Consider the following 19748-nt stretch of genomic DNA (forward strand, 5'->3'; position numbering starts at 1 on the left):
AAACAAATTTACAAGAAAAATCAACCCGCCCCATCAAAAAGTAGGTAAAGGGTATGAACAGACACTTCTCAAAAGAAGACATTTATGCAGCCAACAAACATATGAAAAAAAGTTCATTATCACTGGTCATTAGAGAAATGCAAATCAAAACCACAATGAGATACCATCTCATGCCAGTTAGAAAGGCGATCAGTAAAAAGTCAGGAAACAACAGACGCTGGAGAGGATGTGAAGAAATAGGAACACTTCTACACTGTTGGTGGGAGTGTAAATTAGTTCAACCATTGTGGAAGACGCTGTGGCGATTCCTCAAGGATCTAGAACCAGAAATACCATTTAACCCAACAATCCCATTACTGGGTATATGCCCAAAGGATGATAAATAATTCTACAATAAAGACACATGCACACGTATGTTTATTACAGCATTGTTCGCAATAGCAAAGACTGGGAACCAACCCAAACCAACCCAAATGCCCATCAATGATGGACTGGATAAAGAAAATATGGCACATATGCACCATGGAATACTATGCAGCCATAAAGAAGGATGAGTTCATGTCCTTTGCAGGGACATAGATGAAGCTGGAAACCATCATTCTCAGCAAACTAACACAGGAATAGAAAAGAAAACACTGCATGTTCTCACTCATAAGTGGGAGTTGAACAATGAGAACAGATGGACACAGGAAGGGGAACATCACACCCCAGGACCTGTCAGTGAGTGGGGGACTAGGGAAGGGATAGCATTAGGAGAAATACGTAATGTAGATGACGGGTTGATGGGTGCAGGAAACCACCAAGGCACGTGTATAACTACGTAACAAACCTGCACGTTCTGCACATGTATCCCAGAACTTAAAGAAAAAAAAAAAAGAAAGAAGATGGCTTAAGTCAGTTGTTCCTAAGGTTTCAAAAAAGAACTTCAAGGTCTACCTCGGGGGAACGGTGCTGAATGAATAGTTTTACTCACAGCAACTCTGCTTAATATAATTATGCTCTAATAAATTGTATTTTTTTAGAAGTGTTTTGTCACAATCAAAAACAAGAACAAAAATAAGTTTAAAAACCACTAGAGTTTATATCATTTCTTAGATCACTTTCACCTCTACAACTATTCAAGAACAAAATGAAAAAGACTCATAAACCTACCAAAAAGTTTCAAAATTCTTTAACAGTGTGACCTAGATAACGGCCTGTAACAGAGAAATTCAGGAAGTATGGAAACTTACAATGTATATGTCATGTATTATAAAAAACTGATTTTTAATTATGAATTTCTGCCTTATAACATGGTATAAGAAAATATCTGAAAAAAACAACAACAAAAAACAAAACAACCAAAGAAAAAGAACAACCATCCAACCAAACTTGTCTTCTTTTTCTGGATCTACATTATGTCTATAAATTATTTTATACTGCCCCCAACAAAAGATGGAGTCTAATTCTCCCCCCTTTGAATATGAGCCAGCCTTAATGACTCCTTGCTAATCAACAAAAGTGGCAGAAGTGGAGCTGCATGAGTAGGTTATTGAAAGGCAATAACATTTGTGCTTGGCTCTCTCTTTTGAGATGTTTGTCCTTGGAATCCGTCACCATGCTGTGAGGATGCCAAGAGCCACCTGAAAAGGCCATATGTAGGTGTTTCATCTAAGGTCCAAGCCTACAACCAGCATCAATCATCAGGCATGGAAGTGACCAAGCCTTCAGGTGATTCCAGCTCTCAGTATTCAAGCCGCCTCAACTAATGCTCAGGAGAACCAAGATGAGCTGTCCCCTCTGATCCCCATGCAAATTACGTATTTGTAAATAAAATAAACATTGCTGGTATTTTAAGCCACTAAATTTTAGGGAGGTTTATTATTATATACGCAATAGATACTGGAACATGTATAAACAGAAATCATGTAATCTCTCAGAATCTCATACTCCTTACCTGTTAAAGAAACAAATGGAGGTTTTTTGGGTTAAGATGGCAGACTGAGCACATTTTAATTCCTCCCAAAATTCCATTTAACTACAGTAAAAGGTTCTGTTGTTGTTTTAAAGATATAAATCTATAAGGACAAACAGAACAGGTGAAATAGCCGTAGCCTCAAAGGTAAAAAACTAGGAAGCAGAGATGTCAGTGAAAATTGGTTTAGTATCCCTGAGACAGCTAAATACAAACCCCAATAAGGAAATCACAAAGTAATGATTTACACTGCAGAATTCTTAAAGGGCACAGAATCAGGAACTGGGAATATAAGGGGGAAGGCAAAAATAAGAACTATGGTAAAAACTGAATAAAAAGTTAGCTCCCTAGATCTCTTCCTTGCCACTACATGACTATCCCTCCTCCATCCCTACTCACGCAGAAGTCTGGAAATTCCTATTATTTGGAGAGAGTAAAACAGACGTGCTTTGGACTAGGGAATGCCAGACACAGATGAGGTTATAAAAACTATACCAAGACACAGTAGCAGTAAACAACTAATTGCTTAATACTAAGTGACTGACCAGTCAAAAGAGACTCCCAATCTCCTTCTCCCCGCAAACGGAATACTTACCCTGCCCTTCCCTCAGACAGAAGACACATTCATGGGGAATCTGATTAGGCTAAGAAGAAATAACTAAAGATACGGACATCAGGGTTCCTCAATCAACAGGCCACCCAAATAGCCTCATAATAAAGCTTATGGTCAACAAATCTTATTTATGCCTCACCTTCCAATCATCCATCTTGGTTCCCTCATTAACCATGAGCAGAAAATCAAAGACTACCAAACTTCTAATGACAGCCTCCAATATGGAGGACAGAGACCAAAACAAAGAGACAAAAGCAACATGGAGGAATCAGAAACCATGCAGGGAGAAGAAAAAAAAATTTTAAACCTATTACTAGCTTTCTCAGAGGAATAAAAGAGAGTACAACCATGAAATAAAAGGGTACTATAAAAAAGAAAGATTCAGTGGGGAAAAATTCTTCACAATTAAAGGCATAATAGAAGTAAGATACTCAGTAGAAGAGTTTTGAGAAAATTTCCTAAATCATAAAGCAAAAGAGAAGAGAAATACAAGTAAAAAAGAAAATTAAGAGTCCAGAAAGTCTGGCTTTTGAATAACAGGAGATCCAGAAAGAAAGGATAGAAAAAACAGAGGATCATCATCAACAAAATAATTCAAGAAACTTTTCTGGGATTTAAGGACATGAAGCTGCTAGACCGAGTATACAGCACAAGGGATGAATACAAACCCACACCAAGGCACAACGCTGTGCAATTTCAAAACTTCCAAGACAAGAGATGGCTCGACAAGCTTCCAGAGAGACAGAGACAGAGGTAGACAGACCTCTAATTCAAAGGAACAGGAATCACGGTGGTCTGAGGTGGGAGCTACACTCCATACAGACTGAAACTGAGTGGCCTGAAATTTAACAATGTTGATACTTGTCATCACCAAGACCCTGACTGCCTTTGTACTCTTTTTAAACTGAAGACAGAATGTACAGGTGAGCCTACTTCTTATTCCTGGCTTGCCAGGGTTGGGGGGGTGGGTCAAGAAGTCCCTGTTCTCCTCTTCTTTCTCTGCTGACTCAGCTAATGACACTCAGGTTACCTCACAGATTGAAGCTACAGTGCTTTTGACAGTTGGAGGAGTCTTTCTGACAGACATCTAATAGTCTCAACTGCAGCTCTGCCACACATCCCAAGAGGTGTCCTTTGTTCCTGAGGACTCATTCATACAGAGGGAACTATAAAAAAGGGAACAATAGTCAACCTCTGGACAGATGGGTGGGGCAATGTGATTGAGTTGGGCTCCCTGGGGCTTTTATAGTGCCAGTACTGCTCTTGAGTGCTGAGTTCTTGGGTTTTAATTTTATTATTAAATGTTGATTATAGTCTTCTGCATGTATAACACATTTTGGATTTTTAAAATGTGTGCCATCAGTTGCTAAGAGTAATGTTCCTGCCCCATGATAATATCTTCCTCCACAACTAAACTGCTCATCTATATACATTGTCATAACATGTACTGAACTTCCTAAGATACAGAATTAAATACTTTTTAAATGCTTTCATCCATATCTTTACAACTTCCTCAGGTAGCTTCTTTATTATCCAGTTTTACAGATGAGAAAATAAGCACAGAGAGGTTAAATAAATTTTCTAGGATTGTACAGTTTGTATGTTACAGAGCCAGAATTCAAACCCAGCCTGAGAAGCTACAAAACTCATGTTATTCCCACTATTGAATGATGCCAAACCTTATACTATGTATAAAAACAAATAATAAAATGGAAAACTAAATTAACATGGGTGTAGGAGCCATTAAACTATAAGATGTCCAAAAAAAAAAAAAAAAAAAAAAAAGAAGAAGAACAACAACAAAAATTCAGCAAGCATCAAGCAAAATCAATATAGTGGAAAATTAACCATTTAAATAATAAAACTTAGGTGTAAAATGACACTTTATGACTCACCATGCCCAATTTCCTCATTCTATAAATGTTTTGACACAATAAAAAACAAGAGGGCGAAGTTATCTGTTTAAGATCACATTGGCAGTTATAGGTAGTAGTTGAGCCAAAGACTCGGTTCTTAACTGACAATGTGTGAGTACCAGCCAGGTAATAATAAATGAGATACAAGTTGAAGGATCCCTGTATTAGTTTAGTACTTTGGTGCTGCTTATGACTACTTCGTAGTGGCAGGCAGCTGAAACAAGGAAAGACCAGAATGGATTAGTCATAACAAGTGGTTTTTACACTATTGTCTATAGGATGACTTTCTGAACATTTGGCAAAAAATAAAATTGAAGGTGGGAGAGAGAAAGGAAAAAAGACAGGGAAAAAAAAGTCTGACTCACAGGACTTTAGCCATCAGAGCCAAATAAGGCAAATACATTCATTAGATTTTAGAGATGTGCTTTTTACTAAGTTCAATGATGTGTGTTTGTCAAACTGTGATAAAAGCAGGGGTGAAATGTTCTTTTATGAGCCTAGTTATAAAAATATTCGAAAGTCCCCTCTCTATAAAGTTATCTTTAGTGAAATAGATGTCTTAATTTGGACATAAATTACACAATTTATTACAGCCTTGAGATCGGTTTAACATTCCAACAGGGTAAACATGCCAGAAACCCAGAAAAAGTGCCTCCCATTCATTACCTCATTCAGTAAATTATTAACTAAGTATAGACTACATGTACCATGAATGCTAGGTCCTGGAAACAAACAGATGGATTCAAACTCAAGGAGACTGTACATGCATTTACTCCTGGACCCAACAACCCCACTTCTAGAAATATCCTATAGATATACCTGCAGATGAACAAAGCAACGTATGTACAGAGTCATTCATTATGGTATTATCTGCAATAACAAAATAATGGACACAAATCACTTATTTTAATAGGGATCTGAGTAAATAAATCCAGTTTACTTACTCTAATACAATGTACATCCAATACAATGGAATATATTTGTAAAAAATAATAAAGAAATTTTCTATGTACTGATACAGAAAGATATCTAGAATACATGAACTGGACAAAAAGCAAGGTTCTGGACAATGCATACATAGTTACCCACCAAAGGTGGAAAATGATATATAAATAAATATAAATATTTATTTATATTTGTTTGCATTTGCCTGAAAAACCACAGGAAAGAATACAAGAGACAACAGAAAAGAGAGTGAAAGTGAGATGTCTGAAACATATTTATTTTTATAGTTTTGATTTTTGAAACACATAGATGTGTTACCTAGTCAATAAAAAGTTATCTTTAATATAAAAAAGAAAAAATTACTCTTCCCATAGGAAGAGTTAAGAAAAGTCAAATCCAAGTTACCCACTCTGACCTAGCGAAAGATCTTAGAGATTTAGTCTAAAACCAGTTCATTCTTTAAGGAAACCTGTAGATGGAGTTATTTGGGACTTGAAAATACCTCTTCTAAGGTAGGAATCCTTATGTGGCAAGTCCTTTGCTTTCCGCAAATAACAAGCCCTGTGCTAGGTTTCTTCTAACACTTGCCCTTCAAGTTGCTCTTAGAGAAAATGTGAAACTCTGGGGTACCTGACCTGTGAAGATCACAGGACTCAAACACAGATCCAATTGCAATTTCAGCTGCAGACCACTTGTTCTTCCCTGGCTACTTCAGAGTGACAAAGATCATAGTATGCTTTTCTCCAGGGTGTGTAAAAACTACAGAATTCATTAAGTCATATCAAGGTTCTACTAAACTCATGAAATGGGCTGAGCTGGCTATGAGCTTGCTCTCAAGGTAAATGTCAGAGTTTATAGCTACTCTTTTCTGAACTACCTAGACTGGAAAGACATTTTTTAAAGTTTGGGGAAGAATTGCTTCATTTCTTTTAAAGATATTCTGTGCTACTTAAAAATGTTTCAATTAAGTGTGAAAGGGGCATCATAACTTTAGAAAGGAAGACACAAGAGAGTAAGGGACGATGTAGTGCTAACTTTCTCTCCTCTATCACTTATCATCCAGGTTGTTTCTCTGAAGAGATATCATCACTAGCAGCTGTTACAGTAGGTAAAACTCCTACACTTCTCACGTATTTCTAAAAGGACAGCCAATTTGACAGGCATACCTAGTCATGTGATCCACAGGGAGGAAAGGCATTCCTCAGCTGTTAGGTGAACCCACGCTGGGTTTTTGCAGTTTCCCTAATACCAGTTGATCAGACAGGGAAACAAGCTGTTAGAGAAACCCAGCATAGGTCCTGCTACCAGAGAAGAGGGAGGAAAATTATAATAACTGCCAAAAATGAGGCATCTTTGAGAAAACAATCTTATTGGAAAGTAAGAGAAGCTTCCCAAAACATCAAGGAACTATAAACATGCTTACATTTGGAAGATGTAGTCTAACTTCTTATTCACTGAAAGAATTACTTCTGCAGTGCCCCTAACAGATAAACTCCATGTCACAACTGAATTCAGGTGGCATCCAGATAGAACAGCTAGGAAAATTCAGTACCAGGAGTTCTAATAAGATAGAGGAAGTCTGCTAAAAGATCTGCTCATCTAGAGTCAGAGTCATTTATGCAGATACCCCAAGTTCAAGTTGGGGGTAAGTCCAGATTCCACAAGACAGGCGCAGATGAGAGGGAAGCAGACATTGATGGAAGCTCAAATAAGTGGACCATATTAAGAGTCAATATGGCCACTCAAAAACTTGTAGGCATATGAGTTGGCAAACTGACTTCAGAGATCAAGACATTAGTATAGAAGGAATGGAGTAGATGGAAATCAGAGTGTGAACTCAAAGGTGCCTCCTTAGGGCAATATTGGCGTGATGGAGGGGTGTGTGTGTGTGTGTGTGTGTATGCAAATAAATAAAAGAAAGAAGTTATTAAAAGCAAATGTTCAAAAATGAGGCAATATAAATACTAACCTATAAGAACGTAGAACAGGTCTAGCACTGGCTTAGAATGTCAAACAGAAAATCTCTGTGCAAGAATAATTTATACCACATGCAGCTTATGGACACGGGTAATTTACCAGAAAATATGTCTTTAAATATTTCTAGGTTTGTTTTGCTTGGTTAGGGTGTGAGGGGCATTTAAGCCTTTGAAGGTTTGTTTTGTCTTGTTACAAGGTGAGGGGAACTTAGAAGTATTTAAGTAATGTACATTTCCTGTGATAAAACAATATAGAGTTACATAAGAAACATTAATAATATACACACAATTCTACCTCCCTGAGGAACCCATTAACAGATTGGTGAGCACCCTTCTACGCTCAAAGTACAAAAGGTTTCCCTGCACTTGAAAACGTTGGATTCAAGTGATGTAACTTACTATAATGATGTAACTTACTTTTTTCATTTTACAATGTATTATGGGCATTTCTCCTAGTCACTTTACATACATATCATATTTTTCTTAATAGAAGCATAATATTTGCAGTACAGATTAACATAATTTAGCTAACTAATACAGATTGCTTCAAATATCACTACTATAAATAATGTACATTTTTTCCATTTATCTTTTTACCTATGTTACATCTTTATAATATCTATAAGCTTTTCCATTCAAACTACCTTTTAGTCTTTAGATAACAGTTTTATAGCTTTCTCCAAATAGATTTACACATTTCCTTTTAGGTTTATTTCTAAGTATTTCATATATTTTCCATAAAGTCTTCTTATTGATTACTGCTCAAATATGGGATATCCATTAAATATTTGAATATATACATTTATATAATATAGAAAATATATATGTACATTATTTTATTTATAATGTAGCCACCTCTCTAATCAAAGTTGCTTATTATTCATGAGTTTTGTATTTCATTCTCTTACTCTAGGTAACATTCACCTAAAAATAAAGATTTTGCTGCTTCTGGTAAATACATATACAGCTTCTTTTTGTTGTATTAACTAGACCTATCAGAACAATGCTGAATAATTAACTTCTACTTTTTAAATAATTTAATGATATATGTTTAGCCAAAATATATTTAAAAATTATTTACCATTCTTGATGTTAGGGAAAACAAGATGTGCAGGTGAACTTCTGTTTTCAGCGGCTTCTTTCTTCGGGCTAATAGCTGAAATAAAACTGCTGAAAGTGGAAATTTGGCCTTTGGCTCCTCTGTCCAAACCCTAAAAACAGAAAAGTTAACATTGCAGTATACTTCCTACTACCTATAAATTATTTTATTGCAAAAATCACAAACATTTATAAGAGATTTTAATTTGATGACGAGTAGTCAATAGATAAAAACGTATATGAATTTGACTTACCTTTTCTAGGACTTAACTGTCTCATATATAAAACAGCCTTATTATCTATCCACTTACAAACTGAGAAGTTTGGAAATGGGAATAACAACAGTACCTATCTTATAGAGTTATTGTAAGATTTAACAGAGATAATGCATATAATTAGCGTTGGTTCTTGCACATTGCACACCCTCCATTAATGTTAACTACTATTTTAAGTATGCATTTAAATAATACTAATTTTGTGATCTCTATAAATATTATTTTTAATAAATAGCATGCATGTAATACCTTACAGGCTGATTCACTGAAGGCTATCCTCTCATTTGATGTAACTTTATAAGTTCAGGTAAAAAGATAACCCTTTAGAATTAATTTTTTTCTAAGCACTGTGATTGGGTATACCAGGATTTTTTTTTTTAGAAGTAGTGCTAAGCACTTTGGGATGCTCAGGCACAGGTAACAGCAATCTTCTAAAACATGGAATCCATTCATTAACACATCTTTCACAAAATAACAACCCTATAAAATTCATAGTACATATTTAATTAATCAGTACCTTGTAATTATATAAAAAATCTTTACACATACTTTGAAGCGCAAGATTAAGCTATCGAGCTGCCTCAGGGCTTATTCTCAGCTCTCTGAGATGTTTTTATGCTATGTTCCAATTTCCAGATGCTTAAGAGAATACAGTAGCTAACTTCTTTAACATCCACTTTTTAATTCCGAAGGTAACGTCTTCACTTTCACAGTAGAGGAAGAGTTTCTTTTTCATCTCCTCCTTCTTAATTTACCAGACTGATTGCCATTTACCTTTTCAGAATTCACTCATATAATATAGCAGAAGCATTTATGCTCACTAAATTCCCCATTATCTTACAGTTAGGTAGAGCCATCTGATTCATTCTAATAGGCCACAAGTGGAAATGACACCTGTCATTTCTGAGTCCGAAAGTACCAATGCATTTAAGACTGGGGCAAAACTCTAGCTTTTCTCTATTTTCCTCAACTGGCAACCATCCAGGCTGAGTTGAGATGCTAGAGCATCTGTTAGCTTGGGTTCTTTTTTTTTTTTTTTTTTGAGATGGAGTCTTGCTCTGTCGCCCAGGCTGGAGTGCAGTGGCCAGATCTCAGCTCACTGCAAGCTCCGCCTCCCGGGTTCCCGCTAGCTTGGGTTCTTGAGTGACTATGTGAAACAGCCAATCCTGACCAATGTTAGACTATACCATTAGCAATAATAAACCTTAACAGTTTTCAAACACTGAAACTTGGGGCTAATTTGTAACTGCAGAATAGCCTATCACAACTTGTTTCTGAAGCTTTTTCCAGTGTTCACCATTTCTATAAAACCAATCATTCTTATTTGTTCTTGTAATTTATTTACATTGTTCCACTAAAATTATAATCATTCTAATATTGGCCCTTCACACTGGACTAGAAGTTCAACACAGAGCTTGTCATACAGTGAGTCTTGTGCATAGGTGCTATACTTTAAATTTACTTTTTAAAGAAAATATAAAAGAGCCCAAAGAAAATAAATTTCAGATACTATACACATAGAATTAAAAAGTCTCTGGAATTAAGAGACTTTTAGAAATTAGCTAACTCCTTTATTTCACAGAAAAGGAAAGTGGAACTGTCTGAGACTCACCTAAAGTGACCTAACAAGCAACAGTGATGTAATGGACACTAAATGGGAACCTGAGGGACACTTTCATGAGTAAAGGAAAAACACATATGCATTTTTTTGGTGTGACATTTTTGGCTGTTCATAGATTTTATTGAAATGTGTTTTTGCTTGGTCCGTGATTCTTGGCTAGATTTCAGCTCAGTAATGTCTGGGTTAGTATTTCTGTGTTAGGAAACAAGTCATTTGTTGAGTACTTGTTATATACCTACTACTATAGTAGCCACTTTAATACATTATAACATTCCTATATGTATTTACACCCCATTTTATAGATGGGGAAATTGAATTTCCATGCCCATGTTCACAGAGCTGATAAATGGGAAGCCAGGATTCAAATTCCAGTTTGAATGACCATGAAATCTGTATTCTTAACACTTACATTACAGTCTCTCACTATAGCAGCTGTCACTAATTAAGGGCTTAGCATGTGACAGTAGGTGTGTTGAACACATCAGCCTATTTTCACAACAACCCTTCATGGTTGATGTAATCTCTACTTTTATAGATGTATGTTGAGTTAAATTTAATCTCTTTAGGAGCAATTCACGTAACCAGAGAATATTACATAAGCAGAACAACTAAGTATACTTTAGGGAAACTTCTGATGTCCTAAGCCATCTGGGAAAGACTTTAACATTTTCTTTTCTTTTCTTCCCCCTTCCTTCACCTCTTCTTAATAAAAGAGGTCTCAAAGAATATTGCTTAGTTCACTTGTGGGATCTCCAAATAATAAAAACTAAGAATTCAATTAACAGTTATTCAACAACTATCAGTTCTAATGTCTAGTGGATTTATAGAGTCTCAAAGATAAGAGAAAAAATTGAAAAGAGAGGTAAGACAGTGATACACAGTATCTTTCTATAAAATAGTCAGTAAATTATGTAATTTGCATAATATTGGTAAATTAAAGCAATTTGTTCAAGTACACAAAACTAGTGTGTTGATTAGGAAAATGAAATCTAAACAGGTTACATATTTGAAAAAGTAAATCATTCCTTATTATATATATTAGGATGCTTAAATAAGAATTTTATTAACAACTGGGGCTAAGTTTGCTTATTTGTATATTTTGTTCTCTCAGAAAATCTTAATAATAGGGGGAACAAATGCCAAATTGGACACACGAATTTGACAGTTATAAGAAAGTAACCAATTTGTAAAAGAAGGTTAGTCATGCTTGTATAATAAATGGTCCCTCCTTTGTTAACTTTGCTGTAAATATCTACAATAATTTAACATATAGAGGGCATTTTTTCACTGACAACTGTCATGAATGTTATCTAAGACTAAGCAACAGTAGGATTTAGGGAGCAGTGTAGTTGGAATATAGAATCAGAAAGGGAGAAAGGTCCAGCAAGATATGACTGGGAAGGTAGGTAGTGGCCATGTTATGAGGCCTTCAGGCTACAGAGTATAGATTCTATCCTGCACAGAGATAGAGAAAAATCATTGAGCACTTCTAAGCAAGAAATGACAAGATCATATCTGTATTTTAGAAAAAAATCACTATGGTAGCAGTCTAGGGAATAGAATAAAGGGTAGAAATACTGGAAGCTAAACCAGGCCTACTGGAAGAAATGAAATTTGAATGGAGATAGTAATAATAGGGAATGAAGAGGAATGACAGCCTGGGCCAGAAATGACCAAATTGTTAACAGCTATTTCAAGTGTAAGTCTGAAGCATAATGAGAATGAACAAACCCTACCATAAATTATAAAGTAAATGAAATAAACATTGTAAAAAGGTTTCTTCAAATTTCAGAAGAATAGGCATATTTTGACACCTCACTGTATAGAAGAAAGCATCTTTGAAGAAAATTCTAGACAGGGTTATATCAACATGATTTGTGAGTAACTGCAAAAGGAACCAATGCTCACTAGGCAAAAGTATGCTTTGCATGACAAAATAATGAATTTTTATAACAGGGTTATTGTAATATAGCAACAGAAAACCTGTAACAAGTTTGTCCAACCCACAGCCCCCAGGGTGCATGCAGCCCAGGATGGCTTTGAATGCAGCCCAACACAAATTCGTAAACTTTCTTAAAACATTATAAATTTTTGTGTGTGATTTTTTTTTTTTTTTTTTTTAGCTCATCAGCCATTGTTTGTGTTAGTGTATTTTATGTGTGACACAAGACAATTCTTCCAATGTGACCCAGGGAAGCCAAAAGATTGGACACACCTGACAATATAAGGACAGAACTGTGGGAAATATTGGGATGTATGTTATGAACTGGAAAAGGAGATTAAGAATGAATGACCAAAGAGATAAGAAATCGAGAAGAAAGTGATGTGTTAAAAATAAGGGAGGATAAAGTTTCAAGAAAAGAAAAAAAAAGGTCAATAATCTTAAATAATGAAGAGTGGTTAGGTCTAAAATGTGCCTAACTGAAATGGGGCAACTATGAAATCTTGAGGACAGCTGAGACAACAGATTTAGGGTAATAGTGGTGGCAGGGACTATACCAAATAAACTGACAAATGAATGGGAAGTTAGAAAATGAAAGCAATGAGCAAGGATGACTCAGAAGCTTTACTGAAGGGGAAAAAAGCCTGAGGGGGTTAGAATGCAAAGGTTGAGGGAAGATCTACTATGTGCATTACCATGGTTGCCATCTAATGTTCCCTTCTATTTAAATTGCCCCACTCGTGGTCCCCATAGCATTGCTGTTATTCTTTGTGCAGGAATGGCTGTGGACTAGAGCAGAGGTAGGCACTCAACTAAGAGGTAGCCCATCTGCAATTAGGGTAGCCACGTATTAGCTGGCTTGGCATGATGGACACTGATGCTTCCTAGTAAGTCAACCAGAGGTCTTTCGAGATTTTAGACAGAGGAATATAGAAAAGACTGACCAGCTAAAAGAGAATAGCAGAGGCACAAAAAACAGCCAGTCTCTGTTCCTGTTTGTTTTCTGCTTCCAATCTATGTGCCTCATTTCAATAAATTCTCTTTTGCCAAAAGGAGGCTGATTTTCTTTCTCTCTCTCCTCTCTCTCTCCCTTCCCCCCTCCCTCCCTCCCTCCCTCCCTCCCTCTCTCTCTCTCTCTCTCTCTCTCTCTCTCTCTCTCTCTCTTTCTTTCTTTCTTTCCTTTTGAGATGTAGTTTCACTCTGTCGCCCAGTCTGGAGTGCAGAGGCACAATCTTGGCTCACTGCAACCTCCGCCTCCTAGGTTCCAGTGATTCTCCTGCCGCAGCCTCCTGAGCAGCCGGGATTATAGGCGCACACCACCATGCCCGGCTAATTTTTTTTTTTTTTTTTTTGTATTTTTAGTAGAGATGGGGTTTCACCATGTTGGTTCGGCTGGTCTTGAACTCCTGACCTCATGATCTGCCTGCCTCAGCCTCCCAAAGTGCTGGGATTACAAGTGTGAGCCACTGAGCCCAGCCTGATTTTCTTTTTTTTGTAATCATAAAAGCTTAAACAACATAATAAAAATTCCTTGGTCTAATAAGTCTCTTGTTTGTAAAATAATTGTGCTCTTGACACGTTATACTTGAGATGACATGAAATTAAACATAGATACTTTCACACATTGATAGAATAATAAAAGTAAATCCTCAAAACACCAGTTGCCCCACATCAGCTTATACAAAAGAAATCTTACAACCTAACACTTCCATGAGAAAAAAAAGGGCATCATTTTGTGCAATGGCAAAATAATTAATATTAGAGAATCAAATCAAGAAGTTATTGGGTATTAATATGACATCAAACTCCAGACTAAATTAAATGTTAAAGAACATTACTTTACAAACCTTCTGAAATTTGGACCACAGCTATTACATGTGGCTTCATGAGTTTTGTAAATGTTATCTATGAGTCCTACAGAAGAACACTAAAGATGATGGCCTGGAATGTGGCCAGCCTACAGTGGGCTGGGGGTGTTGAGGAATAGATAGTAGCAGGATACTCAACCAGCTGTTCCAGATTGAAGATAAGTACAAATAGAGAACACAGGGAAAAACACTAAGAATTCTTTGAGGGAAAAAAATACTCAAAATATTTCAACCTGGCATAATAAATAATAGACCTGATTCTCTAGGCAGAGGCTGACCATACATTTATTAAACTAGAATTCAGTAAACGTTGCAAACAGCAGAAAAATGTAGTAATTACAAGAACTAATCAAAAATCTTATTTCACAAGTACCTAATGTGGGCTTCAATGGTCTTTTTGATGATATAATCACATAGATTATATGTAATAATCTCAAGATATTTAAACGGACAAATACTTAAAGAGTACCTGTTCTGCTATTAACATATAGTTAAATATTTTCAACCTTATTTTAAATTTTATTTGAATACATGAGTTCCTACTTTCAACCTCTACTGAGGAAGAGACTGAATCTTAAATTTCCAATTTCTTCATCATATTTTTCTACCAATGCTAGTAAGAATAACCATGGTTTTCCATGATCACTTCTGAATTGACTAACAAGTGCTACTATATTTAAAATTCTGGTAAAATTTACTTTGATCATCCTCTATACTCCAAAAGTTGCCTTAGAAGATCAACATTTTTCTTCCCATTCTAACCCAATCTTTGAAAAAACGAGTAGTGCTGGCTGTTCCATCATGAAATGCTTTAAAAGCCATATCTCACTATCTTAGTTTCTGAATTAAAATATTTTAAATTGAACGTCTATGTCTATAAAATTCACCCTTTAGTCTCAATGAGTCCAGGAATCTGTGATGCATATAAAAACTACTTTTTCAAAAGAATGAGTAGCTTCCTGAGATACTGAACAAAGGTTATGATGACCAAAAAACTGATAAACGCATATTTATAGGTTTCAAGTTAAAATAGAAAACATTTAAGAGACCCTGTTTTACCAATTTTTAATAAACTGACCTAAACTACCAATCAGAGCCATCCTGGAGCCAATGATATAATTTAGAGTCTACAAAGAGACTATTTTAGGCCCTGATCCTGGGTAAAGATATTTTGTTTCTCTTTTTGTATGCTTTTTCACAGTTCCCTATTAGGATGGTAGGTTATAAACTCATGAAATGCTAACTTTGTTCTACCATCCTTCTACTAAGATATGAAAACTCAGCTACTTTCAAGGTGGAAAGTTCCCTACCAACCAAAAAAGCACCAGCCCAAGTGGAATTGGTTTAAGTGATATAAATCATATCTTTAAATGGAGACTAGGAAATAAGGATGTGGATTCTGAAACAAAATTTTGTCACACACATACACACAAATCAACGCAATTGATCATATAGATGACTGAAAATTAGCCCTACAAACGTTAGTCCTGAAGCTCAGAAATTTCAGTTCATTTATCATTAGGAAGGCAAGGTGGCATCAGAGATTTTATTCATTTATTTTATAATATAAGAAAATATTAAAAATACATGAATACATTATGCTTAAACAGTAAAATATTACTTTTTAAATGCACATTTTGATCCAGTCAAAATTCCTCAACCAATTAAGAGTCTGGTTCTTTTTTTAACAAAAACATCTAGAACGAAACCAAGTTACTTTGAAATATATTAAGCAGACTCAAATTTCAGACCGATTTTTCAATTCAGCTGAATTGGTAAAATCTCAATAACTTCTATTTTCAAAAGGCACATTCATTTAATTATTCATTTCAAAAAAATGTTTTCTGATGGCTCACTAGAATGTCATACAGATATCCTCCAAGTTACAGATATCAACTTAAAAACAAGTAGTTATTCATATAGCTCATCAGTATAACATTTTACCACTCAAGAAGGGATTCTTCAGTCAGAGTTAACTATAAAACTATAAAAAAAAAAAAAGGAGAAAAAATAGGGAAATCAAACAGGGCCTCACACTTGATATAGAAGGCTGTGAAGGAAAGTACCAAATCCACAGGACAGGAGTAGAGTAGAAAGGGCTGGCTGGCTTACAAACAGCTTGTCAGCTACAGATGTTGCTTTGTAAACACAATCATGTGTTGCTTAACAATGGGGATATTTCCTGAGAAATGCTTCATTAGGCAACTTTGTAGGTGTGCAAACATCACAGAGTATACTTATACAAATCTAGATAGTACAGCTCACTACACACCTAGATTATATGATATAGTCTATTGCTCATAGGATACAAACACCTATAGAGCATGTTACCATGCTGAATACTGTAGACAACTGTAACACTAAGTATGCATCTAAACATATTTAAACAGAAAAGGCATTAGACCACCTTCAGATTATGTGATCTGTCATTGACTGGGACATTGTTATATGACACATGACTTTAATAATCTCATCTAACACTGAGTGCTTACTTTGTACAAGGTGTTTTTCTAAATGTTTTATGTGTATTAATTTAGACTTCATTTCTACCTTATGAAGTAGGTTCAATTATTATTTTCCCCATTTTATAGATGGAGAGTTACAAACAGCAAAGCAGAATCATACTTGACTTTTTTGGAGGTTCTCTGGCTCAGAATTTATAATAACCGCTTTTCTCCAATTGTTAAATATAGTTATAAATTATTTGTGTCCTAATGGGTTATTCATGAAGGGGAAAATAAGCAAGCACTACATTATGATTTTGTAGTTAAAAAAAAAGTTGACAAAGAGACTTTACAACCCACTCAAACTTAAGACATGCTGGGTATGTATTTATACAGTCATAGCCCTCCCTTTTTATGTATTAAGTCTCTTGGACTATTTTGCTTCAATCAGATTGATTTTACATATAATTTAATGATCTATTCATACCATAAACAAGCAATTAGATATCCTAGAACATATCTTTTCCATGATTGTTCTATCTCCAGTAACAAAAATTTGAACAAATTTGTTACTGGGCGACAAGTTCTTTTTCAAACTAGAATTAATGCCATAGGTGCAGCTTCTTTGTACCACATGGCCCCTATTACCTATGACCACAGATACAGAGTGTTCAGAATTGGGCAAAGAATAGGAATCAGAAACATCTCCGTTACAAAGCAACCACTGTCCCTGACTAGCCATTTTACTCCTCAGCAAGGTACACATAACCTGACTCTCAGATTCCTTTTCTGTGAAGTGGGAAAATATCTTCCTCACGGGGTTGTTGTGATTGCTTTTGGTTGCATTATTTAACTAAATAAAAGAATACAAAGCAAATGCTTCGCACAGAGTAGGCACTCAATAAGTAGCTATTATTGCTATACACACTTATTTTGTATATTTGTAATATCTGTAGTTTCTTCAATTACTTATCATCACCATAGCGTTAATTCTTTCCCATCTCAACTCTTGTTTAGAGCATAATGAACAAAGGGCACAACATTTTCCATACAAGATTGTTCCAAATACCTAGCTGCATATATTATTGTTAAGTACACATACGTACACACACACACACACACACACACACACACACACACACACACACACTCTTTCTCTCTCTAATTTGGAATGCTATTGACCTCATCTGGAAATCTCAGAGTCCTTTTCCTTTATTAATGCTTCTTCCCTTTCATTTCTGCTGTCTAGTTAGGTTCCACATGGTGTGTATGCTCTCATCCCTTACACTCTGTCCTGTGGCCACCACCTTAGTGGATGCACTCATTGCTTCAGGCATGAGCTACAAAGCTCTTTTCTTCACTTTCTTCCTCCTCCAGTTTAACTATACACTACCACTGATTTCATTATGTTGTTCCTCTGTTTCAGAAATTCCAATAGCTTCCCACTAACCACAGGGGAAAAAAAAAAAAAAAAAAAAAAACTGTCTATGCTTCTCTGCCTAGTGATCTGGCTCCAGCCCCCATGCAATCTTTCTTACCTCCCACAAGTTCCCAGCATGCTTCCACTGGGCTCACTTTATTACTCACTAATTTTTCCTTTTAAGCCTTGCTCATGTTGTTTTCATCACTGGATTACTTTGCCCACTTTCTTCTGCCTATCCAAATCCTATCATTTTTCAATGGCCAGCCAGCTTAAATAATTACCTTTACTTCAAGGCCTTTCTTCATAGTTCTGCATACAGTGATCGCCTTTCTCTAATCTCCAATAGTACAAATTGTTTCTATGGCTCATTGTGGCTTTTACATATTGCTTTGCTTTTCATGTGTTAACCCTGCATACCCCGAGGCAGAGACCACTTTTTAAAACCTTGTCTTTTTGCATTTTCTGTAGCACCTAGTACAAAACTAAACATAAAAGATGTCCAATAACTGGCAGTTACATTTTGTCCCAGGGACTCCATCAACCCCATTTATACACACCTGATAAGCAAACTTCTCATTCTTGTTACTAAACTCCATCAAATCCTCTCCACACACATTATGCTCACCCTCAAGCTCTTCCTCTTGTCTTCTACTACAGGCTAACATCCCTTTAAAATTCTCAACTAATATCCTCCCATTTCTCTTCACCACCCTGACCTAAGTCAAATCTAGCTCTTTCTTGAACCCACTGTACTGGTACCCTATCCAGAGGGTTCTACCCCATGTAGAACCTCTCTCTTCTGTTCACCTGATTAGGCGCAGAAGTAAAAAGTCAAATTTGTCCTCACTGACACCGTTATTTCTGCCCCACCTCTGAGCATTTTCTTCTTTCTCATTCACCACTTTTTTAAACATCTGCAATACATCAATAACTAATTTATAATATTCCACTCCAATCCATCAACCTCAGTAAATTTAATATTCATATTATCAGCCCTTCATACTCATACACTACTTCAAATTCTTTATTTTGCTTGGCTCCATGGACTTGCATCACCTCTCCACAGCAGCAAGGCCAAGACCCAAACACTGAAAGTCTCTGAGGGCTCTATCTTGAGCCTCTTGTGCATCTCCAACTGGAACCACTTTCACTGCCATTTCTTTCAATTCCCCACCATGCCTGATTTCTGCTGTCTCTCGTTCATTTAATCCATACCTGTCACAAGTTCATTTCAAATGCTGCTCCACAAACTAAGTAGATTTGGGAGATGGTAATTTAAAAATACAGATTCCTACACCTCGCCCATGGAGCTTTTAATTCGGTATATAGAGTGTCAAGTTTCAATCTTGGTATACCCGGGGAATTAAATTAAAAAAAAGATGCCTGAGCAACATCACCAGAAATTCTGATTTAACAAGCCTGCATTTGGGTCTGGATAATGATAGCGTTAAAAGTTCCTCAGTTAATTCTACTGTGCATCTAAGGTTGAAAACCGGTGCTCTAGGGTGAGATGTAGGAATGAGGACTTTAACATGCTACCAAGGTAACTCTGCGGTCAGTCAGGCTTGAAACCACTGTGTTAGGCACCTCCTCACTAGCTGGAATGGACTTCCTTCATGCTTAGATGGTCTTAGGATAAAACACTTTAGGGCTGTCCTTTCCAGCATTCTTTC

General features: G+C 36.0%; 1 protein-coding gene across 2 annotated transcripts in view; it reads right to left on the reverse strand.

Annotated features, from left to right (window-relative positions):
• Positions 1 to 19748, reverse strand: part of LOC105480431 (HECT domain E3 ubiquitin protein ligase 2) — a 95442-nt gene that overhangs the window by 71625 nt on the left and 4069 nt on the right. For both annotated transcript variants that reach the window (XM_011739313.3, XM_011739305.2), the window contains exon 2: positions 8486 to 8615. Coding sequence is in view for 1 of the 2 variants with exons in the window: in XM_011739305.2 (XP_011737607.1) it covers positions 8486 to 8615 (130 nt within the window). In the remaining variant the exon portion in view is untranslated. The remainder of the gene's footprint in view (positions 1 to 8485; positions 8616 to 19748) is intronic.

The sequence above is a fragment of the Macaca nemestrina genome, chromosome 9, assembly GCF_043159975.1.
Source record: "Macaca nemestrina isolate mMacNem1 chromosome 9, mMacNem.hap1, whole genome shotgun sequence".
NCBI classification, from domain to species: Eukaryota; Metazoa; Chordata; class Mammalia; order Primates; family Cercopithecidae; genus Macaca; species Macaca nemestrina.